General features: G+C 39.2%; 1 protein-coding gene across 5 annotated transcripts in view; it reads left to right on the forward strand.

The window, feature by feature from the left end:
- The first annotated feature begins 104 nt into the window (after positions 1-104).
- Nrde2 (NRDE-2, necessary for RNA interference, domain containing) overlaps positions 105-19,589 on the forward strand; it is a 43,945-nt gene continuing 24,460 nt past the window's right edge. For all 5 annotated transcript variants that reach the window (XR_003582214.2, XR_011706538.1, XM_027931504.2 and 2 more), the window contains exons 1-4: positions 105-214; positions 10,268-10,376; positions 11,371-11,604; positions 15,384-15,533. Coding sequence is in view for 3 of the 5 variants with exons in the window: in XM_027931504.2 (XP_027787305.2) it covers positions 151-214; positions 10,268-10,376; positions 11,371-11,604; positions 15,384-15,533 (557 nt within the window). In the remaining 2 variants the exon portion in view is untranslated. The remainder of the gene's footprint in view (positions 215-10,267; positions 10,377-11,370; positions 11,605-15,383; positions 15,534-19,589) is intronic.

Here is a 19,589-nt window from a genome sequence, read left to right on the forward strand (position 1 = left end):
GTCCCGCCCCACAAGGTCTGAGGTCGAATCCCGGCGAGCCCCAGGGAAACCACACTTCCCAGAGTGCACTGCGACCGGTGGAGTCCTCCAATCGGCGCTCGCCGGCAGGGGCCATTTCCGTAGAGAGGAACGGCGGAGCGGCCTGTGTCCATGGCGCTGTTCCCAGCCTTTGCGGGCGTTAGTGAGGCCCCCGATGGTGGGGGTTCCAGGAAAGGTGAGCACACAAAAAGGTTGAAGAAAGCACCCGGCGAGGTTAAGGCCAGTCTCTCGGGCCCGGGTTGCGTGTATTGTCTTAGGTTTGTTTACCCGTTTGTATCCCAGAGTTCTCCGCGCGTTGCAAAGCCTTCTGGGAAGGGCTCCGCGCTTTGCCCGGGGTGTGGGGCTCGAGGGCGCCTTCGGGGGCGAGGGTTGTCGAGTTTTGGAAGGAGGAGGAAAGACGGAAAAGAGGCTATGGGGCTAGGACCAAGATATTGTCGGACTTCTTTCTTTCTCCGAGCGTCACTTAACCTTTAAAATGACGGTGCTCCACATTGCAAAGAGACTCCCGATGCAAATGCTGGATATTCTTACATATTTCCACCTTTAATGTTCTATTTATTTGTAAGATACTTGTTGAATTTCTGTCTTTTGGCAGACCTAGAGCTAAGGATTGGAATCCAAAGACTAATCAGGTTCTTTCCAAATGGACGTAGCTAGTCGTGAAAAGAATAAAATGTTCTTGAGGGTTTACTGTGTGTCTCGTTGTAGCCCTACATTATTTTGTTTAAGCCCTTAAACATCTGAAGAGGGATGCATTGTTAAAAATTGAGACACACAGTGAATTTATTTAAAAAACAATCCTACACTGGACACCGAGGCGCGCGCCTTAATCCCAGAGGCTCGGGAGGCTGAGGCAGGAGGACCGAAAGTTCAAAGCCAGCCTCAGCAATTTCTCGAGGCCCTAAGCAATTTAGCAGGACCATGTGTCAAAATTTAAAAAGTCCTGGGGATGTGGCTTAATGATAAGCCTCTGGGTTCAATTCCTGATACCAAAAGGGAAAAAAGAAAAATTAAAAAAAAGGACAATCCTAAGTCATGTACTTCATGTGAAAGGGCCCAATTGTGAGTAAGATGTGTCAAAAAAAAAAAAAAATTACAGCAAATTTAAAGATCTTATTTGGCTTTTATTCCCGAATTTATAGTCAGGTAGCACTCAGAACCAGAACAGGTCCAAAGAACTCCTGAGATGCAACTGGTCAGAAACATTTATGGATAGAAAGTGGAATTGAGGTACAACCACAACTTAAATGGTTACAGCTCAGTGTTTTATCTTATTGGAGTCAACTGCTCCCTGCAGGTGACTTAACTCAGCTACTGTGATTGACTAAGATTCAAGTATTTGTTAGAAGAGTGTACTCTTTACCCCTAAATTAGATTTTCCTTTGGCCTACCAAGGCAGGTTATAGTTTACCACATAAGGATGCACATATCTGAGGCATTTTTAGCTTAAACTTAATTTAACACACCTCTTTCTATCCTCTCTTAGCTCCTAAACTTCTCTTTTTGTAACAGTTCTTAACATTTGTAGTTTCTTATGTGGTTAATGTAATCTTTATTAGACTGTAATCAATAAGGCCAGGGAAATTGTCTCTACATTGTAGCGTACTTTATACTTAGCTAAGCCACTTAGCCATTTGCTAGCAACTAAGAATACAGTAAGTGTTCAATAAATATTTGCTATAATTACTCAGAATTAATGTGTTGCATAAGGGAACCTAAAAAATAACAGTACAGAGTAGGATGTTGTAGACGTCAGAGGTGAACCATAGCAATAACAACTTCTAATGGAAGATTCAAAGAAGGCTTTTTATTTTTATGTAGGAGCTAACTTTGGGACCGTCCTCAAGAGAGTAGGATTTGGGCAAGTAGAGATTGTGGAAGAGTATTCCAGAGTCTTGAAGAACCTGAGGAGGAAAAGCATGAGACTTGTGCATAGAACTGCAAATAATCCAGTTAGTGTGGAAATATGATTGGGCTGGTGATAAGAGAGTATAGTGACCTTTAAACAAGATGAGGGTGTATTTTATTTTGGGAGGGAAATTGAAGGTTTATTTATTAAAGGTTTATCTTAACTAGTATTTATTGTACATGCTCTGGGTATCCAGCATCAGGATAATGTATGGAAAAGTGCTTTTCATAAAATATTTTTTAAAAATTTAAACACTAGATTATTACTTATAGTGAGATTAACTGTAATTTCTTAGTATCATTTAGCTATGAAAAAGTGTTCAGTTTTCCCAAGGTGTCTTCATATGGCCTTTTATACTTGGTTTATTTAATCAGGATCCAGAAGTCAGGCTCCACATTGCATTTTATGAATATGTCTATTTCAGTATAAAACAATTTCTTCATATCTTCTTTATTCTCAGGTGACTTTTTTGTAAAGGAAACTGGGTTATTTGTCTTGAAGACATTTTCCACCACATCTTCATGATGTCATTTAATGCTTCTCTGTTTCTTATAAGCTGGCAATTAGATCTAGAGAACAATTAGATTCAGGAATAATCTCTTTTGTGGAAAACACCTTGCACTTGATATTATATTGGGAAGGTAAGCTATATAGTTTTCTCTTTTAGTGATAGTAAGATTTCACTGGTCTGGCCCAAAATAGGGATGGGGATGAGGCTCAGTGGTTGAGTGCCCCAGAGTTCAACCCCCAGTACTAAAAAAAGAAAGATTTCATTGGTGGATTCATATATTTGCAACCTCTTTCTTTCATTAGGAAGCTGCCCATCAACCTTTCACCTAATGATTTTTGCAATCATCAGTTGCTAACTGATTATTTTCTAGTTTTTTCATTACTCCTATATTAGCATCAGCCATTCCTTAGAGAACTCTTGAGTACCATAAAATACGATTCAGGCAAGATTTGACAGGATGAATACTTGATTCATTTCCTTTGTCAGTTTGCAGAAAGAAAAGTTGGGTCCTGGTAACTTCTAGAGGTTACCATTGAGTTTTATTATTATTATTATTGTTTTTGTACCAGGGATTGAACCCAGGGTTGCTCAATCACTGAGCCACATCCCCAGACCTTTTTTATTTTATTTAGAGACAGAGTCTTGCTGAGTTGCTTAGGGCCTTGCTAAGTTCCTGAGATTGGCTTTGAACTTGGAATCCTCCTGCCTCAGCCTCCTGAGCCACTGGGATGACAGGTGTGCACCACTACACACAGCCCAAATTATTATTTTAAAAATCACTTGAAATAATTCTTTTGAGTGGCTTTGCTACCACTTTTTAAAAATTTTTTAATTTTTAGGTGGATACAGTATCTTTATTTTATTTTTATGTGGTGCTGAGGATCGAACCCAGTGCCTCACAGGTGCTAGGAGAGCGCTCTACACCACTTGAGCCACAACCCCAGCCCTTTGCTACCACTTTTGATACATAGATATGTTGGTTATATTTTCAGTTTTTAGGGAATGCTTTTTCTTCTTTTTCATTTAATTGTGTTCTATAATGATGGCACATATTATAAAGATGAAAATATAAATCAGTTATATTCAGAGAAAGAAAGCTTCTGGATCCTGATTAAGTAAACCAAGCATAAAGTTCTTTTCCTTCCCCCACAAGTTAACATTTTCCATTGGTCAGTGTTATCCTTCCATTTTTTCTGCCTTAATGTAACTAACTACATTTGCCTTCTCTTTCCTAACCACTTACTATTCTGTATTTTATCTTAGATCCGGAAGATGGCTCTTATAGCAGAGTGTAGAGAGCTTCCTTATTGGTGTCCCAAACTCCATTGTCTGAATGGCAAATGCCTTATTCAGCCAGTTTTCCATTAAAGACATTTGGACTGCTTCTAGTGTTTCACTATTATAAGTAGAAGCACTGTGATTTTTGCCTTACACTATAAAATATTATAAAAAAGATGTAAGCTTTTAAAAATCACTTGAAATAATTCTTTTGAGTGGCTTTGCTACACATTGCCACTCACTGGTCTAAATACTCGACAAATACTAACTCATCTCAACAAATACTAACTCATTGACCTCTCATAACAACCTTATGAAGTTGGTGCTGTTCTTTGCATTTTTATGGATGAGGAAATGGAAGCCAGAGCCAGAGTAACTTGCCCATGGATTGGAACTCAGGAGGTTTAGCTTCCAAGGACCTGCTCTTCTTTTGAACACTACATCTGATTTTGTCACTATTGCTCAAAACTCTCAGAACGTCCATCCATTGTTGTTAGGGTAAACTCGAACCACTTTTTTTTAAAGCCCAATCTCCCCACCTTCATTTTGCCCCCACTTTCCCTCAGCCCCAGTGGTCTAGCCAGAGAGACCATGCGTTCTCACGTTCAGACCTTTCTATAACCAGTTTCCTCTGCCTGGACACTTCCCAGGAACACACTTGCTTACCTCATCAGCTTTTAGATCTTAGCAGAGATGTTCTCCAAGGCAACTTTCCCTGGTTCAAACCTTGTCTGTATTTGGTAACCTATTGAAATCCTCTGATTATACCTGGTGTGTTTTCTGGAGCTTGGCCTTTATCATACTGCATGGTGACCACCAGCATGTGAAGGTAGTATTGGGTTTATTTGGTTCTTTTGTATTCCTAGTGCCCAGAACAGAATATGGCTTTTAGTTTAAAAAAAAAAAAGTTACTGAAGGAAAAAAAGACTGAGGAGGTTAAGCATTTTGTTCAGAGTTGTACAACTAATGAATGGTAAAGTAAGTTTGAACCCAGATCTTTCTGACTCCAGAACTTGGGTTATAAATCGGGCTGGGCCGTGTTGGAGGCCATGTTCAATATTACAGGGTTGTTTAAACATTCTCTTTGGAATTCCTGAGCCTTTTCAAACCATAGATTAACGTCCATGGAAGGATTGACTTGGCTCCACTGTCTGTCATCACCATCCTGACACAGCTGCCAGCCATGTTTGCTAGTACTCTTTATACAAGTTCAGTTTGTGCTCTTGGATTGTCAGAAAATAAGGGGTTTGATCAAAACAAAGAGCTTGATTTATTCTTTTAAGAGCAAACATCTTCCTTAATATATGTGCTAATTTATTTAATGCATTCAGCCCTAGAAATGTTTTTTAGATTATCATCTCTGGGGTGACACTCATCTTTTGAGTTCACTGAAACTAGTAATCATTGCTATTTTGTAGTAAAAGAATGTAGAGTGGGTATAGAACTGGGATATTTTATCCAATTATAATGCAAAATTTGTTTTTAAAGTTTAAATCTTTGTTTATCAATGGTGAGATTGAATTAAAGCATTTTCAGTAGTGACAGAGAAGTGGATTTGTATAATAAACTTACAACAGAAAGTATTTCAGCATTAAGTATTTGATGTTGATTGATCTTACTACTTTCTGTTAAATCACCTTGGAAGTGTATACATGCTGCAGTCCTACCAGGTAGCTGCCTATTTTTGTTAGGCAATAGGTCTACAGTGGTTTTCTGCTCCGAACCGCCACCGTTTTTCCTTTCTTAGATGTGTGTATGGCCAAGTGCCAGTTTCCAGGCAAGTCACAACCTGTGGTTTATTTACTGACCCATGGCCCTCAGGGACGAAAGGTCTGTCAGTTTTCTCTCTTAAGCCTTGAACATTTGGTACCTTGTTTCTCTTCTCTGTAATATGTTACATCCTGCTTAGTATTGCCACAATTACATGTTTGATTTCTACAGGCAGTGTAAATTATGTGAGGATGTCAGTAACCGTTGAAAGGACTTTGCAGTGTAACTAAATAAGCATCTTTAATCTCTTATATGACTCCAGTAATCTGTTTAACCAGTGTTGAATTTGACAATCCAAATATACTATTTGACCAGGTAAAATTATGGTTAAGTTCCAGGCATGGTGGTGCATGCCTGTAATCCCAGCAGCTCAGAGGCTGAGACAGGAGAATCACAAGTTCAAAGCCTCAGCAACTTAGCAAGGCCCTGGGTTTAATCCCTGGCACCAAAAATTTTTAAAAAATAATAAAAAGGTTATCATTAAGCACCATGTGCGCATAGCCTGTTTTGTTTCCACTCTACCCCCAATACCTAGCACTTAGCAGGTATTTCTTTGACAAATATTTTTGGGATTTTGTTTTTATTTTTTCTGTTGCCACTCTCTTATCATGTCTCAGTAATCATTACTAATCTGGTGCCCAGAGGATTTGAGTTGTTTGACGCTCAGTGTAGAATATAGTGGGAATAGTGATGTGTAGAAAATGAGATTACAGTGCGAATATTGCCGTAACAGCCTCAGGTAACAATGGCAAGGAGACTTTAGTAGGAGAGCTACCTCCTGAGTGAGGAAGCAGAGAGAAGTACCATGGCGTGATAGAGAGCATTGGATGAAGAATTGATGACCAGGTTCAGATGTGTGCCCTTGGCCACATGACTTAACCTCTTTGAGCCTCCAGCTATGTGTTAGACTGTGCTCCAGAGAGCATCTCACCCCTCCCTCTGAACAGCCAGCCAGACCATCCCTGCCTTTTATATTCTGCAGGTTGAACTTTTCTTAATTTTTTTTTTGTTTCTTTGAGAAAAATGAATTCCTTGGTTAAGAAAAAACATGGACTAGATGTTTCCCCAGATTCCTTTAGTAATGATCATCTAGTGATTATTATGATATTCTGTACATATTCAGCAAATATACTAGCAAACATAAACCAACTTCTTGTCTAGTCAGTACTATTAATTAGCTTTTTGTTGCTGTGAACAAAATACTGACAAGAACAATTTAGAGGAGGAGAAGTTTACCTAGGCTTGTGGTTTCTGAGGTTTTAGTCCATAGTTGGCCAGCTTCATTGCTCTGGGCCTTACTAGTTCCACAAACATGACTGTGGAAGGGCATGGCAGAGGAAAGCTGCTCAGCTCACCGTAGCAGGAAACAGAGAAAGGGGTCAGGGGTAGGGCTAGACCAAGACCACATTCCCAATGACCTACCTCCTCCAATCACGCCCCACTTGCCTACAGTCATAGCTGGTAGTCCATTCAGATTATTTCATTAAGTGGATGAATTCACTGATGAGGTTACAGTTCTCATCTTAGAATGTTGTTACATTGCCTAACAAATGATCTCTGTGGGGTTTTTAGATCTAAACCATTACAAATATCTTTCCCCCTTTGAGATGAGGGCCACACACAGGGTCCATGGTGATTTGGGCTCAAAACCCAGGAATTTTTAGTTGTTTTTTTTTTTTTTTTTTAATTTGGTATCAGGGATTGAATCAGGGGCATTTGGCCACTGAGCCATGTTCTCAACTCTATTTTTGTATTTTATTCAGGGACAGGGTCTCACTGAATTGCTGAGTGCCTCGCCATTGCTGAGGCTGGCTTTGAACTCGTGATCCTTCTGTCTCAGACTCCTGAGCTGCTGGGATTACAGGTGTGTGCCACCATGCCTGGCAAATTTTAGTTCTTTATAAACTACTTTCTTCCCAGTAGTTCCATGGTCAAAGCCTCAGATTCATTCTTTTTCTTCTTATTATTTTTAAATGTATATTTTTTAGTTAATGGACCTTTATTTATTTATATGTGGTGCTGAGAATTGAACCCAGTGCCTCACACATGCTAAGCAAGTGCTCTACCACTGAGCCACCAGTCCATCAGCTGCATTCTTAAGCAGCCTTGTCTCTTACCTTCTGAGATACTCTAAGAGTCACACACTCTGCACTGTTTTGATGTTTGTGTTTACATTTGCTTTCAGCTGTCATTGTTATCTGGGATGTTTGTGGAAAGACATCCTGGTTTGAACACTCTCCCAGCATAATGTTTGTTCCATCTTTCCCGCTTTTCTGTTGTCCATGATAGGATCTGATTGTTTTGGAAATAATTCTGATCTTAGCAACAGGAACTATTTCCACATGTCTTGCCAGGAATTAGGCCCTGCGGGAGTGAGCCAACCTCAGAAGGAAAAAGGAGACAGTAGAAGAAAGATTACACGAACAGTAACAGTGCTTAACACTTACTAGATACGCCCTTACAAATTACTTAATCCTTTGAGCCCCAGTTTTCTCTTCTGTAAAGTGGACATCAAAATACTTCCCTAGAGCCTTGTTATGAGGATTAAAAGATGTAAGGGATGGACATACTTGGCCTTGTGCTTGGCCTACTGTAGACACTAAGTTGGAGTGTCTCTCTCCCTTTTTCCTGTGCTATTTAATATTTCTTTTTTTCTTTGGAATTTTCCATCCTTTCTCCTTCCTCTCTTTTCTACAGTCATTGAATACCTGCCATGTGCTGGGCATTGCCTTAGGTGCTGGGGATACAGTGTGAATAAAACAAAGTACCTGTCTTCATGGAGCATGTGTGTTGATATGTCCTCAGTAAGATGCAGTTACCATAAGGGACAGAATGCAGAAGATATGAAGAACTCTCAGAACTCAATAATAAAAAGACAGCTCAAGTTAAAAATGAGCGAAGGATTTGGGTAGTTACTTCTCTTTGATCTGTGAATGGCCAATAAACAGATTAAAAAGATGTCAAGATCATTAGTCATGAGGAAAATGAAAATTAAAACCACATTGAGATAACATATCATACCTACTAGGATGACTATAATCAGCAGAACAACAGTGACGATTGTCTGTGAGATGTGGAGAAATTGGAATCCTCATATATTGTTAATGGGAATCTAATGACGCGGCTACTTTAGAAAATAGGCTGGTAGCGCCTTAGGATTCTAAATGTGACCCAGGAGTTTTGCTCCTAAATATCTATCTACCCGAGAGAGAAAAACATTTCCATATAAAAATTTGTGCATGAATGTTCATGGCAGCATTATTCACAATAGCCACAGAGAGGGAGTAGCCCTAGTGTCCATCAGTGGAGGACTAAATGAAAAGCGGTATAGCCATGACATGGGATATCATTTGGTGGTAAAAAGGAATGGTGTGGTGGTGTGTGCTGCAGTGGGGACAACATTTTGCAAGTGAAAGCAGCCAGTTACAGAAGACCACATGTTATATGAGCTCATTTATATTAAATGTCCAAAATAGGCAAATCTGACAGACACAAAGTAGATCAGTGATTGCCTATGCCAAGGGGAGGTGACAGGAATCAGCTTCTCTGCCAGTGAAGTTTCTTTATGGGACGATGAGATGTTCTAAAGTTATGGAGATGATTGCACCACTCTAAATGCACTAAAAACTGTTGTCCACTTTAAATGGGTGAACTTTGTGGCATGTAAATTACATCTTAAGTTACTAAAAACTGCAGCTACCTCTTCTCTTGCGTCTTCCTCCGTCTCGTGGCCTCCTTCTCCTCAGATGTGTGTGTTTGCTCTGGCCTCCCATCCTAAAGCCAGACAGCAGAAATGCCACTTCTCTGTGGGACCCCTTGCTACTTCCATCCTATGCTTTTTCTCCTTTCATAGCCAAGACTCCTAAAAGTTAGAAAAAGAGCAATTTAGTAATAGTTTATTATTGAAAAGTCAGAAATTATGGGTAAGCACACACAAAAAAAGATTTTAGATATTTAATCTCACCCCCAGAGATAATTTTAAATACATTTTTATAATTTCAGTATTAAAATTTGACATCTTGTTTTTTTTGAAATATTTTCTTAGTTGTAGATGGACACGATACCTTTATTTTGTTTATTTATTTTTATGTGGTGCTGAGGATCGAACTCAGTGAGTGCTCAGTGCCTCACACGTGGAAGGCAGGCGCTCTGTCGCTGAGCTTCAGCCCCAGCCCAGCCCCTTGTGTGTGTGTGTGTGTGTGTGTGTGTGTGTGTGTGTGTGTGTGGTTTTTTGTTTTTTTTTTTGCTAAAGAGGAGTACTGTTATAAGGAAAGGTTTGTTATGTTACTACATGAAGACAGAGCATTGGATATTATAAAAAAGATCTTTACCTTTTGTCAGAACATTAAGCATGGTGGGCTTTTATGCATGATTTGATTTTTCACTTTTATGATTTGTATGAATCAAATTTGAAGTTACTAAAACCTAATGCTTTAGAAGCATTCAAGCTTGTTAAACAATGTGGATGGAATACGGAAAACCAGGTTACCTTTTAGACTACATCTGTTATGTGGCTTTTGCTTAAGCTGCAGCCTGATACCACAAGAGGATTTCAGTCTGAAATATTTAAGAGCACGTTAAAGTGCCGTGCCCTGTGAAATAAAAATGTCATGGATTCTGTTGAGCATCTATGGGGTATTCAAAATGTCTGACTGACTTTGGCTGTGAATTGAGATGCCAGATAAGATGGATGGATTTCCTGCTTTAGAAATCATATTGAGCCAATTTTCATTGATCCTTTCTCTCTTTTGCATCTGCAGAATTAGACTGGCTGAGTAACCCAAGTTTTTGTGTCGGAACTGTAACTACCCTGAGCCAACAAACTGAAGAGGCCACAGCTCTTGTTTCTGAAGGGTCATCACCAACAAGGTACTTTTTTGACAGGTGGATTTTAGCCTTTGTTGGTCCACTCTGTAGCTTAGTTCAGCTGATGCTCCTCGAAAGCCCTGTGATGAAAGAGTGAAACTCGTCCCTGTACTCAACAAGGCAACCTCTGGCTGCTTCCTCCCACCTCACCCCTGCAGAGGGCTCCTTCTTCCCCTTTTGTATTGCAGTGGCAAGTGCATGACAGTCAGTCCCTAGAGTTAGGTAGGCCATGAGCGAAGTGGTGTTGTTGAGATTCTCAAGTACTTTGCTACCTTCATTAGTGATCTTTAGATTATTAGAATTTGGGTACTTTAGTTGCCTTTTCAGCACTTCTTGTGTTGTAGCTTGTGTGATATAACATAGACTAACATCCAAGAAAGCAAAGTGGCCACGTCGCTACCCAGCTATGAAAGGCCTTTTGTAGATGATTGAATTGAGGAACGTGCTCTTCCACAGATGTAGACTAGGTGATCTGTATTTGAAATCCTGTACTAGAATTGTGCAGGAAGCCTTTGGAAATTGATAATAATTAATATCCAAGAGGGAGTTTGTAGAGATTTTGGTTATTAGAAGAAGAGCTCATTGTCATCTTTAAAAATAAGGACTACAAATTAAACCTCTTTTTGTTTTGACCTTAAGGACATTTCAGCATAATATATGGCCCTGAAAAGGTACTTTTAATAATGTGCCTAAAAACTGCTTTATTTGATAAAGTTACTGATAGGTTACTTTTATTTAAAAATGTGAAAGTATAGATTTAGGAAACTATTAATATGAAAATTTTTCCTTCATCCATTTTTATTTGAGGTTCAGTTCTTAAAGTCTTTAAGGTGATTTGTAACCCAGGAAGGTTCTGTGCAGTAGCTGGGTAAATAGTAAGTCTCTGTGGGCGTTTTATAGAGCTCCCTATTACATATTTACCTATATTATTTTCTTATTTATATATAATTTTTTCTATTTCTCTTGAAAATAATTCTAAATTGATTTTCCCAAAAAGGAGTCCTCTGAAATCAGAGCCTTCAGATGAAAGTGATGCTAGCAGAAAGCTCACACAAATAATCAGGAGAAAGAAGAAGGAACAAAAGAAAAAAAGGAAGCATCAGCACCACAAGAAAACCAAGAGGAAGCACCGGCAGTCGAGCAGCAGCGAGTCTGAGCCAGATTCTGATTCAGGAAAGGACAGATCTTCCAGGAGCATCAGAAGCAGCCAGAAGCAAGCTGAGCAACCCAAGTATGTTGCTCTGCTCAGATACTGTAGCACTTTAAATTTGAATTTTCTGTCTTGATTGTTGCCACAAGTTAGACATTTGAATAATTAGCCAGTCACTCAAAAGATCTTAACATAATCATATCATCTCAATGGCTAGCTGGCGTCACCTTTCAACCAAAAATGCCATGCATCATATACTTGGCTCTTAGCAGATCTCTATCATTAGATCAGCTTAAAAGCAAAAGAAAAATTGTCATAAAAATTTAGGGGTATTATTTTATTTGAGAAATACTACTTAGACACAGTAATGATGGTGTCAAAATCTGATTTGGGCTTTCTCAAAGATGGCTCATGTGCCACAAGGTGGGCTTATGTGTCACTGCACTACATAGTGAAGGATTCCATCCCTGAGGGCTGTTGGTTTCCATCCTAACAGAGACTAACGGGAGCCTCTTAGTTCTTAGCCTTGATGTGTTTTTTTGTTCAGTTACTCCTATACATGCTTTCTCTCTCCCTGACTCACTCTATTTTTTCAGTTCAGTTAATAAAACTCTTAAATAATTGCTTTTTATCCCTCTCATTTTTTTATTTCACATTTATTTAGAAACACTGTGTTAAAAGGGTTAGAGTAGCTTGTGACCACAGTATTTCCTTTCTTGGGTGACTTAGTGTCCCCATATCTCACTCTGCTCATCTGCCTTGAACCAGTTGCTCTGTGGAATTTCATTCCACAGAGAGGCCACAGCATAGGGACTCAATATAGCTTTTCCTCTTTGTGTAGTTGAACATCCTTCTGCATAGAAAGGTATGTGAGACGGAACAGGTAGAATCTGCTGAAGCTATTGAATTATTACTCATTTAACGTTTTCCTTTTCTTAGTTCCTACAAATTAGAAGAAAATTTTAAGTAGCTTTCCAGGGTGTACTTAAAAATATGGTGCCATTGAGATTTTTGCAACCCTCAGGGATTATTTGCTTTTCTTGTATGCTTGGAAGTCCTTTGATGCCAGTGAAAGCTCTCTGCTTCAGGAATTGTGGAGCTGACCCTGAGTGTTTCCAACAGAGAGGCAAACACTGCAGCCCTCTGGATCCCGGAGCAGTGTCCTCAGACCACTGGTGAAGAGCACTGCCTGCCTCTGTGACTCAGAGGAGCCAGATTTCTTTAGTGCTGTGTGTCTCAGGTGCTATACCTGTAACCCATGCTTTCTCTCAGGAGGGGAAAAAAAAAGGAGTTGAGCAAAAAGGTTCCGAATTGCAGGCTGAATTTAGGAGGTCAGGATCATGGCCAGCCTGCTTACTGCTGCATCCCCAAGTGCTTGGTGGGGCCTGCCACGGTGCATTGTTGCTGTGTGAATTAATGTATTATTGATATCTTTGAATTTTATTTTACTTATTTTTTATTCTTTTTTTTTTTTTTTTTTTTGTAGTGCTGGGGATTGAACCAGGGCCTTGAGCATGCTAGGCAAGTGCTCTACCACTGAGCTACACCCCATAGGTCTGTGTTCTTAGCTTTTTTGTATTTCCAAAGCAAGCTACTTTAAATTGTGATAGTTTCTTTAGAGCTGAGGAAAGTGTTAAATGATTTCCTGAAACCATATAGGAACTACCATGAGAACTTGAAAGATTGTTAATTTTGGCCTATGCTTGGTTTTATGATCCAGATAGCATTTTTTTAAGTGACCTTTATTTATTTATTTTTTAATTGGTTTTTTTTTTTTTTTAATACATGACAGCGGAATTCATCACAATTCTTATTACACATATAGAACAGTTTTTCATACCTCTGTTTGTATATAAAGTATGTTCACACCAATTCATGTCTTCATACATGTACTTTGGATGATGATGTCTATCACATTCCACCATCCTTGCTAATCCCCTGCCCCCTCCTTTCCCTCCCACCCCTCTTCCCTATCTAGAATTCATCTATTCCTCCCATGCTCCCCCTCCCTTACCCACTATGAGTCAGCCTCCTTATATCAGAGAAAACATCCAGCATTTGTTTTTTTGGGATTGGCTAACTTCACTTAGCATTATCTTCTCCAACGCCATCCATTTACCTGCAAATGCCATGATTTTATTCTCTTTCAGCTAGCATTTTTTTAGTTGTCAATGGACTTTATTTTGTTTATTTATATGTGATGCTGAGAATTGAACCCAGTGCCCCACACATGTTAGGCAAGTGTTTTACTACTGGGCCACAACCCCAGCCCCAGATGGCATTTGTAAGTTTGTTATTTTGTGGACTGACCTGAGATCAAAATAGATTGTTCTTATCCTTCTCTTTTGCTTTTTTTGTGATTAAATTCTATAGTTTCTTTCTGGGAAGGTTGACCTGGAGGAACTGTTTGTTTCCACATAGACAAGTGCTGAGACATTAGTGAGTTGTGAATGTCTTTCCATGATGTCAGGGAAAAGCGACTTCATGGAGGGCAGCATACCACGAGGGATTCCACTTCAGGAGACCTGGGGACAGTTTCCCCAGAGGCTGCAGCTACTAATTGACCTTCATTTCCTGGGATGAACTTTTCTTCACCTTAAAGGGAAGGCTGCCTCACCTTGTACACAGTTTAGAGGGCATCCTGCTTCCTACCTCCATAGCTGCTAGGGAAGATGTGAGGGCTCCTTTATGTGCTGGGGTGGGCTGCAGATGGCCCTTCCTCCCTGCCTCACATTTGGCTTTCCTTTTATTTCTGTTTTGCATCAATCTCTTTCCAGTGGACTCTTCCTCCTTTCACTTCCCCTATGGTTTTTGTAGTTAGAAAACCCTCCACAGTTGTCCTAAAGGCAAATACATTCAAGTCACAATATATTTTATCATTATCATTCAACAAGTATTTATTGAGTAGCTACTTTGTAACCCTGAAATAGCATTCTCTTTTATTCCCTGCCAGGAATGATTTAGAAGCCTCCAGAATTCTTATTTGCATCTGGGCAGAGCTAAAAAGCCAAGATGGAGCAACAGTTAATGGCTGTTTTGACTGCTTTGGCAGCTCCTGTGTCAGCTGCATTATAAACTGATTTTCTTTAGAGGAAGAAAAATTCTGGGATGCCAGAAAACCCTTCTCTCCCTCTTACTTAACTCCTAGGGAAGCAGTTTTATTCATTTGTAACTGAGCTGAAAGTCTGCAAGCCTGCAACTTGGTTCAAAGAGATAAATAAGGGTCTTGACTTCCAGGGGTCAGCATGACTCTGCCCTTTCTATAGGAGGTCCAGACAGACCTACAGGCAAAGCGTGGTATAATCGAGACTATAGAAATGAGACTGGGACCACTCCTGAGTAATTCAAAATTGTGGCTCTTTTTTTTTTTCTTTTCTTTTTTAAAAAGTACCTAGTTGGTATAAAGTATTTGAGTGCTTTCTTATTGGTGAGGTGAAGTGAGGGCAGCTTACTGTAATGTCAGTGGTTGTCACCTTTAAATGTGTGTCATCATTTCCTCTGCCTAGTACTCTAAATGCCTCAGAGCAGAATTATTTTTTAGGAAAAAATTTTGTTTATAAGTATACTTGCAATTCCAGTTATAGTCACTTAAATGAACTACTTAAAAAAAAATACCTATGTCCCTCAGGTTAATATCTGAGGTGGTGACCTTTCTTGTTATTTAGTGGCGGGAGGTTTTGCTTTATTTTTTAAACTCTTTTTCCCAGAATAGGACTCCTCTTCTTGTCCCTGTAGCATGTACTTAGGCGCGTTGGATGCCATGTGGGGTTTGAAAGGTTTTAACTCCCATATTTCTGAAAATGTCAAGTATATCACTGGAAGAGCTCTGAAGTGCCTCTTTCTTTTCCTTCTTCCCACAGTCAAGGAAATAATACTGCTGCTGATGCTGGACTTCGCTCTGTCTGGCTTGAGGACATTCAGTCTCTGACAGGAGAAACCTTCAGAACAGATAAGAAACCCGATCCTGCAAACTGGGAGTATAAGTCTCTCTACCGAGGGGATATTGCAAGGTATCCATGGTGTCAGTCTCTTGTTTTTGCTTTTGAAAGTGAGTTCTTTCCCCTCTGGGCTTTCTCAGCACGGTTTGCCTCTCTTTCATAGCTGGTGGTGGGTTTTATCTATTGCTAAGTTGTTGAGGCACATGTGACATTTCATATTCTAAAATGAAACCTTGAGGTCAGGTTGGATTAATCTTCTTTATTTCTTCTGCTTCATTTAGTGCCTAGGAAAGTTGCTGTTCAGTAAATGTTTGTCGAATGAATAAATCTAAAAATATCTTTTAATAATCAGTTGCGACAGGTATCTGGAAACCATTTGGTCTAATCTATATGCCACTTGAAAAAGTGGCAAAAGCCTGTGCCATTTAAAAGACTTTTAATGGTAATGACTTTTTCTCAAATTATTTCTAGCACACACCACCAGATGATCATAAAAATAGGTGGTATTTGCTTCGGTAATGAATTTGAACTTTTCCCCTGTAATCTGTCAATCAAAAAGATTTGAGTAAGCATGGCTGGGAGGCTTGTGCTTGTCATCCCAGCTACTCAGAAGGCTGAGGTGTGAGGATTGTGAGTTCAGGGCCAGCCAGGGCAACTTATTGAGGCTCTGTTCTCAAAACAACAACTATTTGACAATATTTTGTAGGAAATGTGGGAACATAAAGAACAATAATATACTATCTCTGTTCCTAAACATAGTTATAAGTAAAGCAATTTGAAGGTAGACAGTCATGGAATATAAGGCCAACAGACTTTGGAGGTGGTTACCCTTCATAGGCTAAATTTCAGTTTCCAGTACCTTACTCCAAATTTTAATCATTTCTCATTCATCTTAACGTTCCTCAACACATAAACAATTCCAGCTTTATGATCAGTTGTATCATTTGGGTGTCAGTACATATTATAATATGCATACTGTTGACTAAAACTTCATGACTGCGACTAAATGACTATCATATTTAAATGTATACATATATATATATATATTTTAATTTTAAAATTTTTAGTTGTAGAAGGACACAATACCTTTATTTTGTTTATTTGGTTTTTTTAATGTGGTGCTGGGGATTGAACCCAGTGCCTCATGCATGTTAGGCAAGCACTCTACCACTGAGCCACAACCTCAGCCCTGTATGCATATATATTTGCATTATTGTAACGTTGCCTGAAGTCTTGTTTGGTGTTCCATGCCCCTATAGGATAGTGCCAGAGATATGGTGGATACCTAGTAAATGATGGGCTCATTCCATTTAATGTCAGCTTGTCTGATACTCAGGGCTGCTCCTGGAGGAGGAGAATCTCTGAGAAGTTAAGTAACTGATTAAGATCAGGTAGCCCTGGAGCAGCAGGGCTGGGATTTGAACTAACTAATGTGAGACAGGTGTGTGATAGGATGCTTTCTCCAGTTGGAAACGGGACCCATGTGCTCATTCTAACTGCTCTTCTTCTTCTTCTTCTTCTTTTTTTTTTTTAAAGAGAGAGGGAGAGAGCGAGAGCGAGCGAGAGAGAGAATTTATTAATATTTATTTTTTAGTTCTCGGCGGACACAACATCTTTGTTGGTATGTGGTGCTGAGGATCGAACCCGGGCCGCACGCATGCCAGGCGAACGTGCTACCGCTCGAGCCACATCCCCAGCCCTGTAACTGCTCTTTACTAGCAGCATAATCCCAGGAAGGTTGCCTCTCTGTCTGAGCCTCCTTTTCTTTGTTTGGAAATGGGAAATATAATTTCTGCCCTTTCTTATGTTCAAAGATCAGAGATATTTGATCTGGAATTGGAAATTGGTGTGCACTTATAAAGGGTTATTATTTATTAATAGATTGAAAAAAGGAGAAAACAATACAAAGAGTGGCTCTTGAGGTTTTGCTAATGAATGGCATAGGCCTTAGAAGAGTAATTAGACATGACCTTATTAATCTAAATTACAAATAGGATGATTAAAAGGTTTAAGGCATTGTTGGTTTCCTAGTAACTCAGGAATTTTAAGTGAGGCAGTCTTACCTGGGTTAATAGCCATAGAGCTGTCAGTAGGTCTAGGAAGATAGTCATCCCTCAGCACTCTGGACTGGTCAGAGGACAGTGGTAGTAATATTGTGTTGGATACTGTATTTCTGTTCCACTTGAAAAGGAACGCAGACAAACCTAGAGCATCCAGCAGATGGTGAGCCGTTGTTTAGGATTTGATTAGCTCTGGTCTGTCAAAACCAGGTGAAGGGGATGGATGTTTGGCCTGTAGCAGGGACATGATCACTGTCTCTTAAGCTTTGTTGAACTGTCCATTGGAAAGTGGACTGACAGAGTTTTGACTCAGGGAGGCGGAACCAGGACTAATGGAAGTTCCAGGAAATCAGACTTGGCTCAAAACAAAGACGTCGACAAGTGTGAGCGCCCCAGCAGTGCATGGCACGTTTTGGAGGGATATTCAGCAGGGTATGACCTGCAAATGCTAAGTTATTCTTTCCCTTTGGAAAATTCATTAGGACTGATACACTGTCAGTGAAATTCAGCTCAGTCAGTTTTTTCTCCATTTTTGAATAGATGGTTTCTTTGGCTGTACAACAGACAAAATATTGGCTTATGTCTAGGAGCCAGTTTTTATAAAATAATAATAATTTAAATTTACTAGTCCTTACTGTGTGTCAGACCCTCTTCTAACACTTTTACATCTATAAAATTTTTTGACCCTCCCAATAATACTATGACAAAGGGACTACTATTATTCCCATATTACAGATGAGGAAACTGAGGCACAGACAGTGCTGTGGTTTGACTATGAGTTATCGCTCTGAACTCATGCAGGAGTTTAATCCCCAAAGCCTTATGCTAAAGGTATTAAGAGGATGAAAACTTAATCTGACCGTGATGTGTAGAGGTGTGGCCTATAGGGAGTGACTAGATTAGATGGGGTCCCTAAGGTGGAGTCCTCATCACAGAATCCTTATTGCTTTTATAACAGTTGAGCAAGAGACCAAGTAAATACAAAGATACATGCATGCTCCTACCATGATGGGATGATGTAAAAGGGCACCCTCTTCAGAGCTTATACCCTGCTGTTTGGACTCCAAGCCTCCAAAACAAAATAAACTTTTTTCTTTTATAAATTAGCCTGCCTCAGATATTTTGTTACAGTATTGCAAAACTAACCAATACAGAGTGGTTTTAATGACTTGATCAAATTCACCCAGCTAGTCAGTGATGGGATTGGAATTTGGACTAAGGTATTCTTATTCTGTGAAGGCAGAAGAGATGGAAGCTACAGAAGAAAAGGTAACTTTATGGGCATCCAGGGCCCAGGCGTATTGTTTGTGGATTCAAGGCACAATTGTGTGCTCTTTTTAAATGTATTCATTTCCCTCTTTATCTTCTAATGACTTATTTTTTCTCTTTCTTTTTTTTTTTTCCTTTTCTTTCTTTGGCGGGCAGGCGACTATTGTGGTTTTTATTTAAAAATGTACACATGATGTGTCATTTATTGAACCTCCAGAGTGGAAGTTCCAATTTTGAATTATTCAAGTGAAGCCTAGCTGTTTATTTGATACAGAACTTTACTGGAAGAGCACCTTCATTGGTGGGGTATTGCATTAAAAAAACATCTTAAATTCTGTCCAATTTGTTAACCTCTGAAGGCCCAAGTTTTCAAATCTGCCAATATTTCAGTAGAATTGACACAGGTATATTAAAATAGGTTGGAAATCATAATATAAAGCTTATATATATATATATATATATATATATATATATATATATATATATATATATATACAGTGTTATAACATTTGTCAACAGTATTTGATTATTATAATTTTTTCCCTTTATTTTATATATATATATATATATATAAAATTGTATACCAAATTTAGTTTTTAGAGGTGTTCCATCTGGGACAGTGGGATAAAGTGGGTTAAGATTCTTTGATAAGTGATTACTTAGATACAGTCTAAATGTTCAGGAGTAGAGAAATAGTTAACTGTACACATCTGTACAGTGGAACAGTTGGAAGCCAATAAAAATTATATTCTCATAAAACTGTTGGTATGGAGAGAGCTTGAAGGTAGGGAGGAAATCT

The sequence above is a fragment of the Marmota flaviventris genome, chromosome 2 (genome assembly GCF_047511675.1).
Source record: "Marmota flaviventris isolate mMarFla1 chromosome 2, mMarFla1.hap1, whole genome shotgun sequence".
In the NCBI taxonomy this organism is placed as follows: Eukaryota; Metazoa; Chordata; class Mammalia; order Rodentia; family Sciuridae; genus Marmota; species Marmota flaviventris.